This window comes from Meles meles, chromosome 20, assembly GCF_922984935.1.
Source record: "Meles meles chromosome 20, mMelMel3.1 paternal haplotype, whole genome shotgun sequence".
Classification (NCBI taxonomy): domain Eukaryota; kingdom Metazoa; phylum Chordata; class Mammalia; order Carnivora; family Mustelidae; genus Meles; species Meles meles.
Window position 1 is genome coordinate 52,980,110 of NC_060085.1, and position 15,606 is coordinate 52,995,715.

Genomic DNA, 15,606 nt, shown 5'->3' on the forward strand with positions numbered 1-15,606 from the left:
TGGGACCACTCTGAGGAGTGAGATGGAAGCAGGGAACAGAGGGGGAACTATGTCAGCCACCCAACAGCCATCCATGCATGATAGAGAGAGGAGCTCGGGCCCAGGGAACACTGTGGCTCCCACCAACCAGCTGACCTGTCCCCCCTGAACCTTCCTCTCTTCCCCCCACAGGGGAGTCGTCTGGCTTTTGATCTGGCAGCAGAGGTTGGGCCAGAACCTTCTCGAAGCCTGGCTCAAAGGCCAACTCTGCCTTGGACTGGTTCTGAGCAGCAGGAGACAGCCCCCACCTGTCCAGATGCCAGCAGTCTCGGACCCAAAGCCCCACGCAGTGGCAAGTGGGGTGGTCTGAGCCGCCAGTGGCAGAGCTGGGTGGGGGGGCTAGTTTTACAGAAGGAAGCTTCGGAGCCCAGAGAGGGCAAATGGCTGACTGAGGTTGCACAGCACACGAGGCACAGATTGGGGCTTGAACCTAGGGCTCTCCCGCTTTTGAATTCCCAGGCCTCTTTCTGGTTGGGAGAGGGGAGAGGCCTTTTTCTGGGGCAGAGATGTGAAGAAGGGATAAAGGCCATTTGTGGGAATTCTCATCTGCCTCCAGGCCCAAGCACCAAGGAACGCCAATGCAGTTCCCAGCCCGGAGTGGTTCCTTCATCATTATTGTTATCAACACAGTTAATAACAGTAATAACACAGGCTTGCAGAGCACCAGACAGTTGGCAAAGCATTTCAGCGCCCAAAAGCCTGTCCTCCTCACAACAGCCCTGTGAGGTAGGTTTGGTGCAAGTACAACCCCAAGCCCCTCCCCTCCCCGTGGCCTCTCTGGCTCAGAGAGGTCGAGTGATGGCTCAGGGTCACACAGCTGTGAGTGGTGGATCCGGGACTTGAACCCGTGCTCTATCCACTACACCCCGCTGCCTCTCATGGAGAAGAGGCAGGGTAGTGTAATGGAGAGAGCGCGGGCCGAGCGGCAGACTGGGCCTTCCTGCAGTCACGGTGTCTTCCCAGGCTCCCTGGAGGCGGTGGCAGCGGTGGCAGGTCCGGCTCTCCATGCCTGGCCTTCCGCTTGGGCAGGGTGGGCAGCAGGCCTGAGAGGGTCTGCCGATGTCCTGTGCAACTTCCTGCTGTTAACGCTCTGGCTCCATGGGTGGTGGAGGTGGGTGGGGGTCCTGCCGGGGGTGGAGCCAATGGGCCTGCTGGAGCTAGGCCTTGCTGCTTTTGGGGACACCGCCCACCCCGCCCCCTGGCCCCTGTCCTTTCCCTGGCCACACAGAGGTTGCCTAGTCATTGGTTTCCCAATGGAATTTAGTATGAATGCTCCAAACAGGCCTTGCTGCTGGGTCATAAAGTCCCAGGTGTCCTCAGAGCTGAGCTTGCACACGGAGGCTGCAGGGAGAGCTCGGGGCTGGGAGGCTGGAGGGCTGGGGTCTTGCTCTGGCCCTGCCTTCTGGGGTGCTTTACACTCCTGTTCCGGGCCTCAGTTTCCCCAGCTACAAATCGAGACCAGATCAGGGTTCTCTAGGGAACTACAAATGTCCTGGAAGGCTGCCAAGTCACAAGTTGGAGCCTTTCTTTTTCACAAGAGGGACCACTACTTCCATAGGACTCTCAGGGGATTCAGGACCCCAGGGCAACAGAAACTACTGGCCTTCCATGAAAAGAGGGGTAAAGGGCAGGCCTTACAGGTCCTGCAGTGGGTCCTGGCCTGGAGGATGCTGTGGGGACAGTCGATGGATGTGAATCCGTATAGAAACTTCTGGTAACGGTATTGCATCAATGCGGAGCTTCCTGAGTGGCTAGCTGTGCTGTGATCACACATTTCTTAAGAGATACACCTGAAGCGTCAGGGGGCAAAGGGCCATCATGACTGCATGACACAGCAAGGCTCCTGGGAACAAATGGGGCAAAATGGCAGCAAGAGCTGAATCAGAAGGAAGGACAGTCAGGTGTTCTTTGCACTCGCCTTGCAACTCTCCTGAAAGTTTGAAGTGGTCTTAAAATAGAAAACTAAAAAAAAAAAAAACCAAAAAAGCCCAGGTCAGAGTTTGCCCTCCAGGGCTCACCTACATTCTGCTTGATCCACACAGGCTTTTAAGCAAATGGGGATTTCTCGCCAACAATTAAACACTGGGAGAGTGTACATGAAATGTGGGTTCTGGCTCCCCTTGCACTGTGAACGCTGTGGCCACACTGGGCCGGGGCTTCTGTGGGCAGCAGTGAGAAGCAGTCATGTTCTTGGTTTGGTGCTGTGCTCTCCCTGCCGACCCCATGCAGGGGCGACCTTGTGAGTCCTGAACATTCTACTCTGCCTGGCCCGTGTCTGCCTGTCCATCCTGGGAGATGAGCTCTGGGCCTTTGGGATTTTCTTTGCGCCCCGATCCCTGGGCACATCCAAGTCTTTCTGAAGGCTGGTCAGTGCCCGTTTTTCAGATGGGGAGACTGAGGACCTGAGGGGCAGAGGTCACAGCTGGAGCTGACGGAGGTTTGGGACCTGGGTGTTCTGCCTCCAAATGCTGGGCTTCCTCCACACCACACAGCCCCTCATGGCAGTACCATTTACAAAGGACAGTCACATCCATCCACGCATGGGGTCCCCACAACAGCCCTGTGGGGTAGGCAGGAGGGAAGGGCCCCCCAGCAACTCCTCAACTGCACAGACACCAACATGGGGGCCCAGGGAGGTGAATGGACCTGTCCAGGTTCACAGGCTAAGCATGCTTGGGCCGGCTGCCCCCAGTGCCAGAGTGTCTTTGCCTTCCTGTAGGGTGCACCAGTGTGCCAGACCCCCCAAGGGGGTTTCTGCACAACCATGGGAACCCGCAGGTACCCCTAGCCTGGTCCCTCTCTATTCCCCAGGGGGCATTCAACTGGAAGGCCCAGCAAGGCCTCCCCGCCCAGGGAAAGGTCCGACGTGTCTGTCATGCACAAAAACGAGCATCCAGATGGCAGTTATCCAGAGTTCAGAGCGCTGGGGAAGAGAATAATCAAGGAAACCCCCCTGGAGGAGGCAGGCTCATGCAGGCTGAAGGAGGGGAGGAGCGGGAGGGGGCAGCTCAGAGAGGGGGGAAGGGGAGATACTCAGGATGAGAGAAGAGAGGGGGAAATGGACACTTTGACACAAGCTCATCAGCTGGGGGTCACCTCATTTTATAAGCGAGGAACTAGAAGCTCAGACAGGGTAAGAAGCTTGTCCAGGGTCTCCCAGCAAACGAGACAGTAGGGATTTGAACCCAGACCTGTTTCACCACCCAAGTCCAGACTCCACCTAAGGAACGGGGAGGGAACCAGTCTGTCATGGGCATCTGTCAGCTCTCACAGGGCTAGGGAGGGGCTTTCCCTATATCACACACCGGGGCCTCCCCACGGTCCTCACAGGTCAAGAGAAGGGGTGCAGCATGGCGAAGGCCACACAGTGAGTTCACTCTCACGCCCGGATCTGCCTCACTCTAGCCCAACCTAGCCTTTTCTACAATAGCCTCAGCCTCCCTCCTCTCTCTGGCAGATGGTGCTTGAGCTGCTGTGCTGTGCGGGGCCCAGGGGCAGAGCTCCTGGGCGTCATGCTCAGGGCTTCCAGCTGCTGGACAGCTCTGGGTGAGAGGAGGAGGTACAGGTGCATTGCAACGATGATGGTGTCTGTCCATCTGCATATGGCCAAGGCTGGGTGGGACCCATACAAGTGAGACCAGTAGATCTCTTTGGGTGGTGGGGCTGGATGCATTCTTCTCTTAGACAGTCTGCACTCAGCCAAACTCCGCTCACGTTAGGGGGCTGTGCTCGAATGGACCAAGCACAGCGTGGGTGCCATGGGATGAAATGGGTGTCCCAAGCTGTCTGGAGGTGACTGTCCAAGGGTAGTGGTGGGCAAAGAAGGCTTTTTGGAGGAGGTGGGGGCTGAGCAGATGCACAGGAGTTAAATGTGTAACAAGGAAGGGAGAGGGCCATCTAGGAAGAGGGAGCAGCCTCAGCTGGGTCAGGGTGGAGGGAACAAAGTAAGGTGCATATCCAGCAGAGGAGCAGGGCGACGGTGGGTGTGATGAAACGGTGACCTGTGTGCCTGGGAGGGCACTGAATGCACTGACCATCCAGGGCTTGGGTCTACCCTACAAAACCCCCAGCACTCCACAGCCTGTCGAGGTTCTGCTCACACACAATCAGCGACCAGGAACTCACTACCTTTTGGCAGCCTCTTTTGTCTAGAATGGTTCTAACTATTACAGAATTCTATTTCTAAGTAGACTGCCTTCTATTGGGCTGACTCTGCCCCCTTCCCCTTCCCCCACATCTCTCCGTGAGCCTGGGCTAAGCCCCCTGCCCCTCCCAGGTCCATGCAATTGTGCTTCTGAACACGAGTGTTGCAGTTCACGGCCAAGGGTCACTTTCTCTAGTCTATCTCACAATGCACTCTGGCAATCTTGGTGGGTCTTGCCTCTGGCTTTCTTTTTGTCATCCTCCCTGCACTCATGGTCTCTGCAAAGTTGGCGGGCACACTTTCCATACTGAAACAGGATAGAGCTCCAGTGAAGACCAATGGATTACCAGCAATCCAAGAATCAGTACAAACCCACCAGAATCTCCCAGGCTCTAGCACATCCTGCTCTCTCTTGCACACAAGGACGTCACAAGGGACCCTGGCTGCTGTCTCCTGACATCCAGAGGCCCGGGGTCCACACTATTGCCTGGGCTTCCAGCTAGAAGTAAAGATTAAGACTAAAAAAGTTGGTTTGGCTTGGGCTGGCTAACTGACTTCCCATCTGTCTCTGCCCTGTCCAAGTCTCTTTCAGAGTCTCCTTGCAACAGTGCCCATCTCCTTGGCTGGCCTGGGGTATATCAAATCAGTGATTCTGAACAAACATTTTCTCTCCTCAGCCTCCTGCAAGGTACCCTCCTTTCCCTTCTCCAAACTGTCTGGAACATTTGTCACCTATCCATTCAGGCTCAGGGGCTCCACCTGACTTCTACTGATTCAGATGACCACCGGGCCACTTCTCCCAGGAATGACTGCCTCTCTGCTAACCATTTCAGCTCAGAGAGTCAGAACCAGGGCCACAGGGTCATGACAATTTACAGAACCCTCATGTGGCCCTAAATTCCAAGAAGGCATTCAAGGCTTTCTATGATTTCTCAGACTCCAGGGCCTTTGCACTTGCTGTCCCTCCACCTGGAATGTTCTTTCTTCTCATTGTGCTGGTTTCAGCTCTAAAGCAACCTCCTCAGACAGGTCTTCCCTGACCAACAGGGTTCCTGTCCCTTTCCTCAGAGTTTCTATTTCATTATAATTAATGTCTTCATCTGAATATTTGAAATTACCTTATATATTTGCTTGCTTATTCCTTTATTATCTAGATTCTAATCTTCAGGAGGGCATGGACATTTTTTGTCCCACCAACCACTGGCACACAGTAGCTACTTAATAAATGTTTGTCAAATAAATTCTGAATAAATAAATGCCCCAGCTCTGACTCTCACTTCTTTCTACCATCCTACCCTGCAGACCTGTTGATCTTTCTCTTTGTATTGCAAGGACACCCCATATTCCTTCAGGCCTCTGTGTCTTTGCATACATTTGTCTCCACTAAGAGATGCTTTCTCCACACTTCAGGTGAGTTCCTACTCTTTAGAACCCTGGGCAATTCCACTTTGGGTAGTTCTGCTCCTTTTTTGGGGGGGGGGGCTTTCTCACCTCTCTCTCACTCCTCTATCTGTTTGCAGGTCTGCTTCCCCTAGCCTCTGTGAGCTGGGGGCTTTCAAGGCCAGGGGAGGCTCTGAGTCATCCTGGGTCCAGTGCTCAGCACAGGGTCTGGCCCAGCACAGCTGCTGCTCAGAGGATGTTTGCTGAGCAGTACTGGACAAGGAGACACTTCATGTGTCCCTGTTAGGGGGGTGTCTCATCCAGCTGGGGACTCACCTCTGTAAGGTCTCTCTGCCTCCTCTCTTTCCCTCTGCAGCAGCCAGAGGCAGATTTTAAAAATGTACATGTGACCAGTTCACTGCTAAAAACTATTTCAGATGATTCTCATCACACTTAGAAAATTTCCAAGCTCCTGACCATGGCCCACGACATCTGGGCCCTCCACCATCTCCAATTTGCTCACAATCTTCCTGCTTTAGTGTCTTTGTACTTGCTGTTCCCTCCGTCTGGTATACATTTCCCCCCAAAAGTTACAAAGCCAGCTCTCTCCTCATTCACAACACAACTCAAACATGGCCTTCCCTGACGCCCCGGCCACCTGCCTCCCTTTGATCTGCTTTATTTCCATCATATACCTACCACCCTCTGGGGGCTTTGCAATGCCCTTCTCTTCTCACCACACCACAAGCTTCTCTGGGCAGCGGTTTCATACAGCGTCCCTGCTGTATCCCCCGCACCAAGCCCAGTGCCTGGCCCATGGTAGGTGCCCCAAATAACCGCTACCTGAGGGAATCTTACCTATCCCGGACAAGGACAGGCTTCAGTGTCTGACTTTCCAGAAGGCCATGTTACTAGAAAGTAAGATCTGTGAGGGCAGGGATTCTCTGCTGACGTTATTTACTGTACTATACCCAGGGCCTGGAGCAGTGCCGAGTGCACGGTAGGCTCAAAGTACGTTCGTTGGGGGAAAGGGTCTGGAGCCAAGGAACAAATCTCTGAGAACTTCCAGCCTCATGACAGGGACACAGATGGCCCCGCAGCAGTGAGGCGGGAACTGGCAATGGGAGCGAGCCTGCCGTTGGGCCACATCTCACCTGACAGCAGCATGGGGTCCTTGTCCACGGACTTGCGCACCTGGTCAGACTCCCCGGTCAGGGAGCTTTCATCAATCTTGAGGTCATTTCCCTGGATGAAGAGGCCGTCGGCAGGGAGGAGGTCACCTGGTGGGGAGAAGGGCAACAGACTCAGCAGGGTCTCAGGTGGCTGGAGGGTCTTGGAACATTTCCTTAAAGGTGTGATTGCAAGGTCAAGTTCACCATTGGGGACCTGTTGCCTTGAGGTCCTGGGGTGTGGAACTAAGATGGTGTCCATCACAGGCAACAGGTAACTGAAACGTGGAGCCAAGGTGGATGGCACAAGGCCTAGAGGGCAGAGGCTGGACCACGAACAAGTACATGCCCTAGCTCAAGTGGGCATGTACTTGGTTTATAAAGTGCTTCTTTTGGCCTGGTGTGGATTTGGGGTCCAGTTTTCTCAACGATTCATGCTTCTCTGTTTCAACTATAGTTTGGGAAATTGTTTTGGGAGGGACGAGTCTGTCCTGACTATGCTGAGGAGACCCTAAGACAGGCACATTATCAGAGGAAACCAAGCTCCCTCAGGCAGAGTGAAGAGGGCATGGCAATCTCTCCCCCATCTTCTGCCTCTACTTACCCAGGACACACCTTGCCTAAACCTCCTTTGATGGCAGCCAGCCTGACCACTTTCTCTATGGCAGTATTATAGGCCTAGAATGTTTGCTCATCTACATCCATTCCCTACAACACCTTCTCAAGCCTCCAAACCAACCAAGAATAGCCCAATCAGATATAGGAAATGGATATCATCTCATAAACCCATTCTGAGTGTTAGTGGTCCTTGGAGTATTGTGTTGGGAAGACTTTCGTGTCTAAACTCTGAGCTGTGATTGATTAGTAATGTCTGCACAGGTGTAGATGGGGAGAAAAGTAGCACATGTGCCCTGTGTTTGCCATTTCTGACTTTACATAGATTCTGGAATCCTACGTCCTCTAGGAGGAAGTCTTCTACTTCCCAAAGGATCTCAGAAGACATCCTGGCTCAGGCTTAGCCTTCAGGGACTGTCCCTCTTCCTTGGGCCAGCCTCTCTGGGCCTGCCTATCCTGTCCCACCTCTGCCCAGACTCGAGCTCCAACACCTGGCCCTGTGGCTGGGACACTTACCATATTTGACCTGGGCGATGTCCCCAACAACAATCTCGGCCACAGGGATCTGGACCACCTGGCCAGCCCGAACCACGGTGAACTTCTGCTCTTGCTCGATGCGGCTCTGCAGGCCCCGGAACTGCTTCTCTTTGCTCCAGTCATTGAAGGCCGTGACCAGGACCACACAGATGACTGAGAGGAGGATGGCCGCGCCCTCGATCCAGCCGGCCTCTGCCTCCCCTTCATCCTCTGCCCCGCCCTGGGCCGTTGCACATCCTGCAGAGAGCAGAGGGAAGCCGGCAGAGTGGGGTCAGCCAAGCAGGAGGAGCCTACAGGTCTGGAATTAAATCCCAGCTTGGCTGAGTGAAAAAACGGTGGTAATTAGATGAGCATTATTAAATTTATTCAGTGTGCCTGGGTGGCAACTCCTTCAGGTTCCTGCTTTCATTCTAGGTGTGAGATCTTGGGCACATGACTTCACCTTTGGAACCTCAGTTTTCACCTCTGTAAAAAGGGATGAATATTCTTTGTCTGGGGGACCTATTGTGAGGGTTGAGCATCAAGGTGAGGCCCGGGGTGGCTCTCGCACAGACTAGCACAGACCGGCACCTGGATTCTCATGAATCCAGGCCTGATTCATGAGAAAAGAGGAGTGAGGATGTGACAGAATGAAGATGACCAGTTCTGCATGTGCTTTAGGGCCTAGAGGGCAGTTTTGATGGTGCGCCTTCCTTCCGTGCTTCCAGAACTGTGAGGCTGGTCTCCAGATAGCAGGCCCAGGAGTGGGGCCGGGGTGGGGGCAGGAACCACAGCTCCAGCCGTGTCCAATGGGCTGGTAAGAATTCTGCCACTGCCCCTGTAGGATCCCTGTAGGATCCTAGGTAACTCACTGTCCTCCCTGAGCTGTAGTGTCCTTTGCAAAATGGGAGTCACTGAGACCTCCTTCCAGGTTCCAGGAGAGGATGGTGAAAGACCCAGCCAGAACTCAGGGTATGACATTTATGCCCTCCCACTACACAGCAAGGACACACCCACAGTTCAGGCTGTGGGCTGCTTATCTGTCCTACAGTGACACTGTATTCCACACCCTCACACCACTGAACCTCTCGTTCTGGTTCCCCAGACTGCTTGAGACTTGCCAGTCTCACCTTGTGAACAGAGAAGAGCAGACACATCTGATACAAAGGCCACACGTCCTGCCCATGGGGTGCTGAGTCCTAGGTCCTCTCCAAACTCCTCCACACACCCTTCCTCCCACATCCCCACAAGGATCCAGGGAGGGAGAATTATTATCTCCACTTACAGATGAGGAAACTGAGGCTCAGAGAAGGGAGGGGGACATCCAAGGTGGGTGCTGCAGCCAGGACTAGCCTAGGCCCTTTTTCCCACCAGAAGATGGTGAACAGCCTTCTCCATGGAAAGTGACCCCCAAGCAGCATCCTCCAACTATCCATCCCTGGAAAACTCAAGAGGTTCCCTTTCAAGGTGGCTGGGCAGAGGACTGGACCATTCACAAATCACTTGCACCAAGTGTTCGTTGTAATTCTCAAGCTGGCCAAGAGAAGTGGTTCAGAGAAGGGTGGCTATTCACCTGGGGTCAGACAGCAGACCTGGGGTTTGAATCCAGGCCTGAAATCTGACACGGGACTTAGCTTTCCCATTGTCCCTGAGCCCGATGGCCTCCTCTGCCATGTGCTGGCCTCATGTTGCCGAAGACCCATGGCCGACTGGAAGGCCAATTCAGTCCCAAGGAAGAGAGAACAGTTTCAAGAGATCCCAGCAGGAGCTTCTGGGAAGCCAGGAGTCAAAGGCAACATGACAAAAAGGCCAAGTGGTATCAGAGAATGTTTTCCAGCCTTGGAGGTCAAGGCTAGCTGGTGGGCCTAAGCTTGGGATGGTCCAGAATCATGAGGCTCAGCAATATGTCACTGGGAAAATTCCACGGCTTTCACTGAACCAATCACTCCTTGCAGGCTAGTAAATAACCATCTCGTTGCATAAGGTCTTCGATGCCACTCTTTCTTTTGGAATTTCAGGCTTCTCCAATAATTTTAAATTGTTTAGCTGAACCGGCCGTTAGTGCTAATGATCATTATAGTCATGCTTATGCTAACTGACATCAGGCCAGCCTTGGCTTTGAATTCCAGCTGCGCTACTTCACTGCTGCATGCCACTGACCTAGCTATTTAGCCACTGTGCCTCAGTTTTTTCATCTGGAAAATGGGGGTGAGGACAGGCACTCCATCGTAGGTGGCTGGGAGGACAGAGGGAGAGAGTGTTTAGGTAAAGCCCTCACCTCACTGAGCACACGGGGTGAAAGCTGCTGTTCCTTGTTGCCTGGTGAATGGGATGTGTAAATGCATTTGAGCTCCAGAGCCAGGCTGGAAGGGAACCTCGGACATCCAGCTGGAGCTCAGCACCAAGTGATGAGCAGGGGAGGGGAACCAGGGTGCCCTTTCTCCATCATAACTGACAGCAGTGGAAGCCCCAGAGACTGGGGAACTTGGATGAACCTTGCTAAACAGAAACCCAGTCCACGGAAATGTGCTCTTTTGAGCTTTGAGTGAGTAACTTGAGATGCAGAGCCCTGGTGCTTTGCTTTACAGGACTTTACAGGACTTTTGTTACCCTCTGCCTCTGCTACTTGCTTCGTAAATGGGAAGACTCCTGTGTGCTTCATCGATGGGCCTCCCCATTACATATCACAGCAGTTACTGGAGCATTTAGGATACTCACAGATAGCTCAAGACCACGGAAAGCCTTTGGATTCTGGAACTATTAAGACCTGACTTCAAATCCAGGCTCTGCTGTGTGATCTTGGGTAAGCGACTTGGCCTTTCTGAGTCTCAGTTTGGACAGCTGTAACGTGGGATGACTTTGTGAGCCCAGAGCCCAGTAAGGAGCTGGCCTATATTGGATACATAATAAATGTGGGTCTTCTCTCCACTTTCATGAGCTACTCTCCTTGGACTGGCTTCTGGAAGCCAAGGGTATGGTGTCTGAGCAGGATTCACTTTGTTTCCTTGACTCCCAACCCTGCTTGTTGCCTTTGCCTATTCAATACCAAGGAGCCCTTTGGGTCCTGAGGGCACTCTGTCAGCAAAAGCCCATCAATTTTTGCTTCCTTCTGAGAACTGTCTGATGGTCACACAGTGCCTTGGAATGGCCAGAAAGTGGGGCTGTGGATTGCTGGCTTAGGCCTTCAGCTGCCAGGAGCTGCTGGACCCTGAGAACAAGCCCACTGCCCCTGGTGCAGCTGGGGGGAAGAGATAAGGAAAGGGAAGGAAGGGGGCTCTGAGCAGGCCTGCTGAGTTCTCTTCTGGGGGGGACCCTTCAAACTGGATCTAAAGATTATAGCCACAGAGTCTGGGAGCCTGTGGCTGCTCTCTCTGGACCTGGGGATTTATAGGGTTTGGGTTTTGTCCATCTGAGCTCAGGGAACCTGCTTGACCTCTCTGGGTCTATCTCTACTTGTCCATCCGTAAAATGGGGAAGCTGCTTTCTAGATGGTGACTGGGCCCTGGCATCAAAGTAGAGTCCTTGAAACTGGAAGAGACACAAATATTTTCTAAGCACCTACTATGTGCCTGTCACTTGGCTGGAACTCTGACACGAGGGCAGCTGTCACAGGTAGGGAGTTGGGAGCAATGAGTGTGCTAATCCCACGCCTGGGATTAGCACGTACATGGGTGTACCTCTGACAAGTATCTGGAGGTCTCTGAGCCAAGAAAGCCAACAGGAAAGGGCTGTGGGTGCTTCAAGTTTCTACAGCTTCCAAGTCCATCACTAGCCTCATTTTGGATGTAACTGATGAAGCTTGAGTCTGACTTGGCAGGGCGGCGGTCCTGGCAACATGGAAGGTCCAGAACTCAGAGCTCATGTGCGGGTCTGGGCACTGCAGCTACCCTCATCCACCCAGGTCCTGGCCTGAGCTAGGGTCTCAGCTGATGCAGCTACCCTCATCCACCCAGATCCTGGCCTGAGCTAGGGTCTCAGCCGGAGGCAGGGAGGGGCTGTGGAAAGCACCAGAAGACATGGGCTTAATCGAGTCCCACTGCCTAACAAGCTGTGTGACCGTGGGCAAGTCCTTCCCTGTTCCCGGCCTGGGTTCCCACCTCTCTAGAATGGAAGAGGTTGTAGCCATCTGTTAGGAGGCCTATCTGTGGGGCGGCTCCTTCTGGCGCACACTAGGACCTTGATTCCTGCTCCCACCGCACCCCCTCCACCATCTGCCCTCTGACTTCTAATCCCATGCTAAACTGGGTCGCAGGAAGCCACTTACTTGGGTGGCACTGACTCAGTCCCATCCCTTCCTGAGGAAACACAGCTGAGGGATGGAGTGTGGGCTCGGAAGCTAGAACGTCTGGGTCTGATTCATGGTTCTGCTGCTTCCTAGAGTGTGACCTAGCAAGTCATTTACTGTCTCAGGGCTTAGGCTCCTGGATGATAACAGCAGCTACCCACAGGGTTGTTGGGAAGATCAAACAAATGTCTACTGTAAACGCTCCCAACTAGTGGTGGCTATAAAAATAGTAAGAAGAATTATCATTATTGTTACGCTGTGTGTTGCACCCTTAGCTTAGTTCCAGGCTTATTCAAATAGCCGTGTACAATCTTCTTCTACATGTTCTATGAAAAGCAGCAAAGACTGCTTCCTAATATGCAGCTCTTATAATGTCCTAATTGAAAGTTCATCCCAGAATTCACCATCAGGGGCGCCTGGGTGGCTCAGTGGGTTAAGCCTCTGCCTTCGGCTCAGGTCATGATCTCAGAGTCCTGGGATCGGCTCCCGCATTGGGCTCTCTGCTTGGCAGGGAGCCTGCTTCCTCCTCTCTCTCTCTGCCTACTTGTGATCTCTCTCTGTCAAATAAATAAATAAAATCTTAAAAAAAAAAAAAAAAAAGAATTCACCATCAGGGGACATGCTGTCTTTGTAAAGCACCATTTTCCCTCCTTGTGGAAGCTTGAGCTATGCGAGTCATCCTAATTCCCTTCCTGCCCTGGCTGCCAGGAAGCTCAAAGTCAAATTTAAATCTCAAACACAGTAGGACATATAGTTGGTTTATTTGCTTCCATTCCTTTCCTATCTGACTTCCTATTTGACTTTGTCTTGTAAAATCTGTCTTTCTTGTGTCTTGAAATGCTCTCTGGAAAGAGGTCATGCAGGATAAAAAGCGATTTAATAATATTACTTATAAAATTGAGGTAGTTGGCCTAGTAGACTTGTTTATCTCATTTCTTGGGCAACTCAGGCTTGGGAGAGGGAAATTCAAGGAATTTCAGAGACCACCTCCTTGTCTGGGGAAATGAGGCCCATGATGGTTATTTCTTATAAACTATTCACTTTTTATTTGCTTGATTGAAGTAATGAACATAGTAGGATTATCTCTTTAGGCAGTGCATTAATTAGGAAAATGCTGAATCATAATGAATAACAAGTATTTATAATATCCTACTAATGAAAAATCAGATTATAAAAATCTAACCTAACAATATATCTTATGGGAGCCCCTTTATCCCATAGTATGTGTGTGTGTGTGTCTGTCTCTCTTCCTCTATTGTGTGACATAGGTTTGAATGACTTTGCCATCGTAAAGGAAAGAGCCATCGAGTTGATGAAGTCCTAGCCCAGAGCAGGTGCTCGGTTTCTGGAATGAAAGGATGAGGGAAAGTTGAAGTTTTCCATTAGGATTCTGAGTTCTGACTTCGAGAAGAATAGGTCTCCTGCAGGACCCTCTCTGGATGAATGGGACAGTGCTTCCTCGGTCCACAGAGCGGAGTCCCCATTCAGAATGCGGGGACACATTTTGGGAGGCCCTCTTAAGATCAGGCCTCCTCACTTGGGAAACATATTCAGCATCAGCCCCATGAGTGTGTGCACTACTGAACCAACCCTGGGATAGGACTATGAAAGAGGAGGAGCGACACGGATGTTGAGTCCTTCTCATGCACTGTGCAAAAGATGCAATCCAAGGGGAGACTGGGAGGAGGAAGCCTGGGGCAGACACATGCAAGGCGGTAGCCGATCCAGCACCTACTCAGTGATCTTGAGCGAGTTAGTGCCTTATACCTTGTTTGCCTCATCTTTAAAATGGGCATAATCATGGCCTTTGCCTCATGGTGTCTTAGGAAGATGACATCTCAGCCCAGAGCTTGATGGGCTGTAAGTGCTCAATAAATGCTCACTGTGGTTATTCTCACTGTCGGTGCAATCCTTATGTCTCACACGAGGGAAAACTGGGGGCCAGGGGCTCTGGGAGAGGCCCTGCCTCCTGGGCCTGTGTTCCCTCACTTGGGTGCCCTGGGATGTGGCCAGGCTGCTTGTTGCTGGGTGGGGAACAGGGGTCTTACCTTCATTGCTCTCGCCAGGTGGGTGGTAAAAGGACAGCCCCAGGGAGATGATGGCCGCGATTTCCAGGATGATCAGCGTCACGTCTTGTAGTGCCTCCCATACCAGCTGCAGGAAGGTTTTTGGCTTCTTTGGAGGTATAAAGTTTTGCCCGAAAATCTGCTTTCTCTTTTCCAGATCTGGAGCGGTGCCCGGCAAACCTGGGGACAGAATGCAGAAAGGTTGTCTTGGGAGGCCTGGGAGAGATGCTCGGGTTTCAGGGGATTATCCCAAGTGGGGATGGCCCTGTGGCGAAGCACAGAGAAAGGGGGGAACACAAAGCAGGAAACTTGCAGGCACCAGTCGGGAGCCCAGCGCCCAACACTCACTTCCGGCCCGCAGTGCGCTTCTGGGAAATGCCAGAGACACCACACAGTGGGGTGAATAGTAACCCCACCCCCAAATGATATGTCCACATCCTCATCCCTGGAAACTGCGAATGCGAACTTCGTTAGGAAAGTGGTCTTTGCTGACGTCATTAAGTTAAGGATCTGGGGGATGAGATAGCCCTGGATTATGCAGGTGAGCCCTGAAACTAAGGACAAATGTCTAAGGACAGGCTAAGGACAGGCTCTGTGAAGACAGAGGTAGAGGTGGCAAGAGGCAGCCTGGAGCCAAGAAATGCCAGAGCCACGAAGAAACCCAAAGAAGCTAGGAAGGGAAGGTGCTCTAGAGTTCTGGAGGCAGCACGGCCCTGCTGACACCTCACCTCCAGACTTCGGGTCTCTGGAGCTGTGAGGGAATAAAGTGCCCTTGTTCAAAGCCGCCCAGTTTGTGGTCAGTTGTTACGGAGGCCACAGGAAGCAAATACACAGCACCGGGCCCACCTTGCACCATACCCTTGCTCCTGCTCTGCATTTCCCCCTGCCCTCCCCGCTGAGCACAGACTTGGAAACCTCTGCCTGGGTTCAAAACCCAGGCTGTGCCTCCAGCTCTCTGAGCCTTGGTGTCCTCCTCTGCGATAGTGGTGGAGACCGTTGCTAGCCCATGAGTGGCTGTGAGCATCTCATGAGATAACCCACAAGATCAGTGTTTGTTGAGCACCTACTACGTGCCCAACCCTGTTCCAGACACTGGGCAAGAGCAATGAGGGAGACAGGCAGAGCGCCCTCCCGGAGCAGCTGGCCGCGCAGAGGATACGTGTGACATGCTCAGGTGGCATCTGGGGGGGTGTGTGGCAGACACTCAGTGGAGGCCAGCGGTCCTGGCCCATCCCGTGGACCAGGAGGTTGGAGTGCAGTCCTCGTCATGCAGGGCCAGGACACAGTGGTCTGCTTCCAACCCACCATTTCTTCACTTCCAGATAATTCTCCCGGACTCACCAGTCTGATCCTCAGTCCCTGCTCAGTGACTCTGGGAGGCTCCTCATGGCC

The 15,606-nt window shown here is 52.8% G+C and overlaps 1 protein-coding gene across 14 annotated transcripts in view; it reads right to left on the reverse strand.

The window, feature by feature from the left end:
- The window catches only part of ATP2B2 (ATPase plasma membrane Ca2+ transporting 2), a 367,384-nt gene that overhangs the window by 63,448 nt on the left and 288,330 nt on the right, over nucleotides 1-15,606 (reverse strand). For all 14 annotated transcript variants that reach the window (XM_045990373.1, XM_045990363.1, XM_045990365.1 and 11 more), the window contains 3 exons: nucleotides 14,197-14,394; nucleotides 7,864-8,121; nucleotides 6,718-6,843 (listed from right to left, as the gene is read on the reverse strand). In XM_045990373.1, coding sequence (XP_045846329.1) covers nucleotides 6,718-6,843; nucleotides 7,864-8,121; nucleotides 14,197-14,394 — 582 coding nt within the window. The remainder of the gene's footprint in view (nucleotides 1-6,717; nucleotides 6,844-7,863; nucleotides 8,122-14,196; nucleotides 14,395-15,606) is intronic.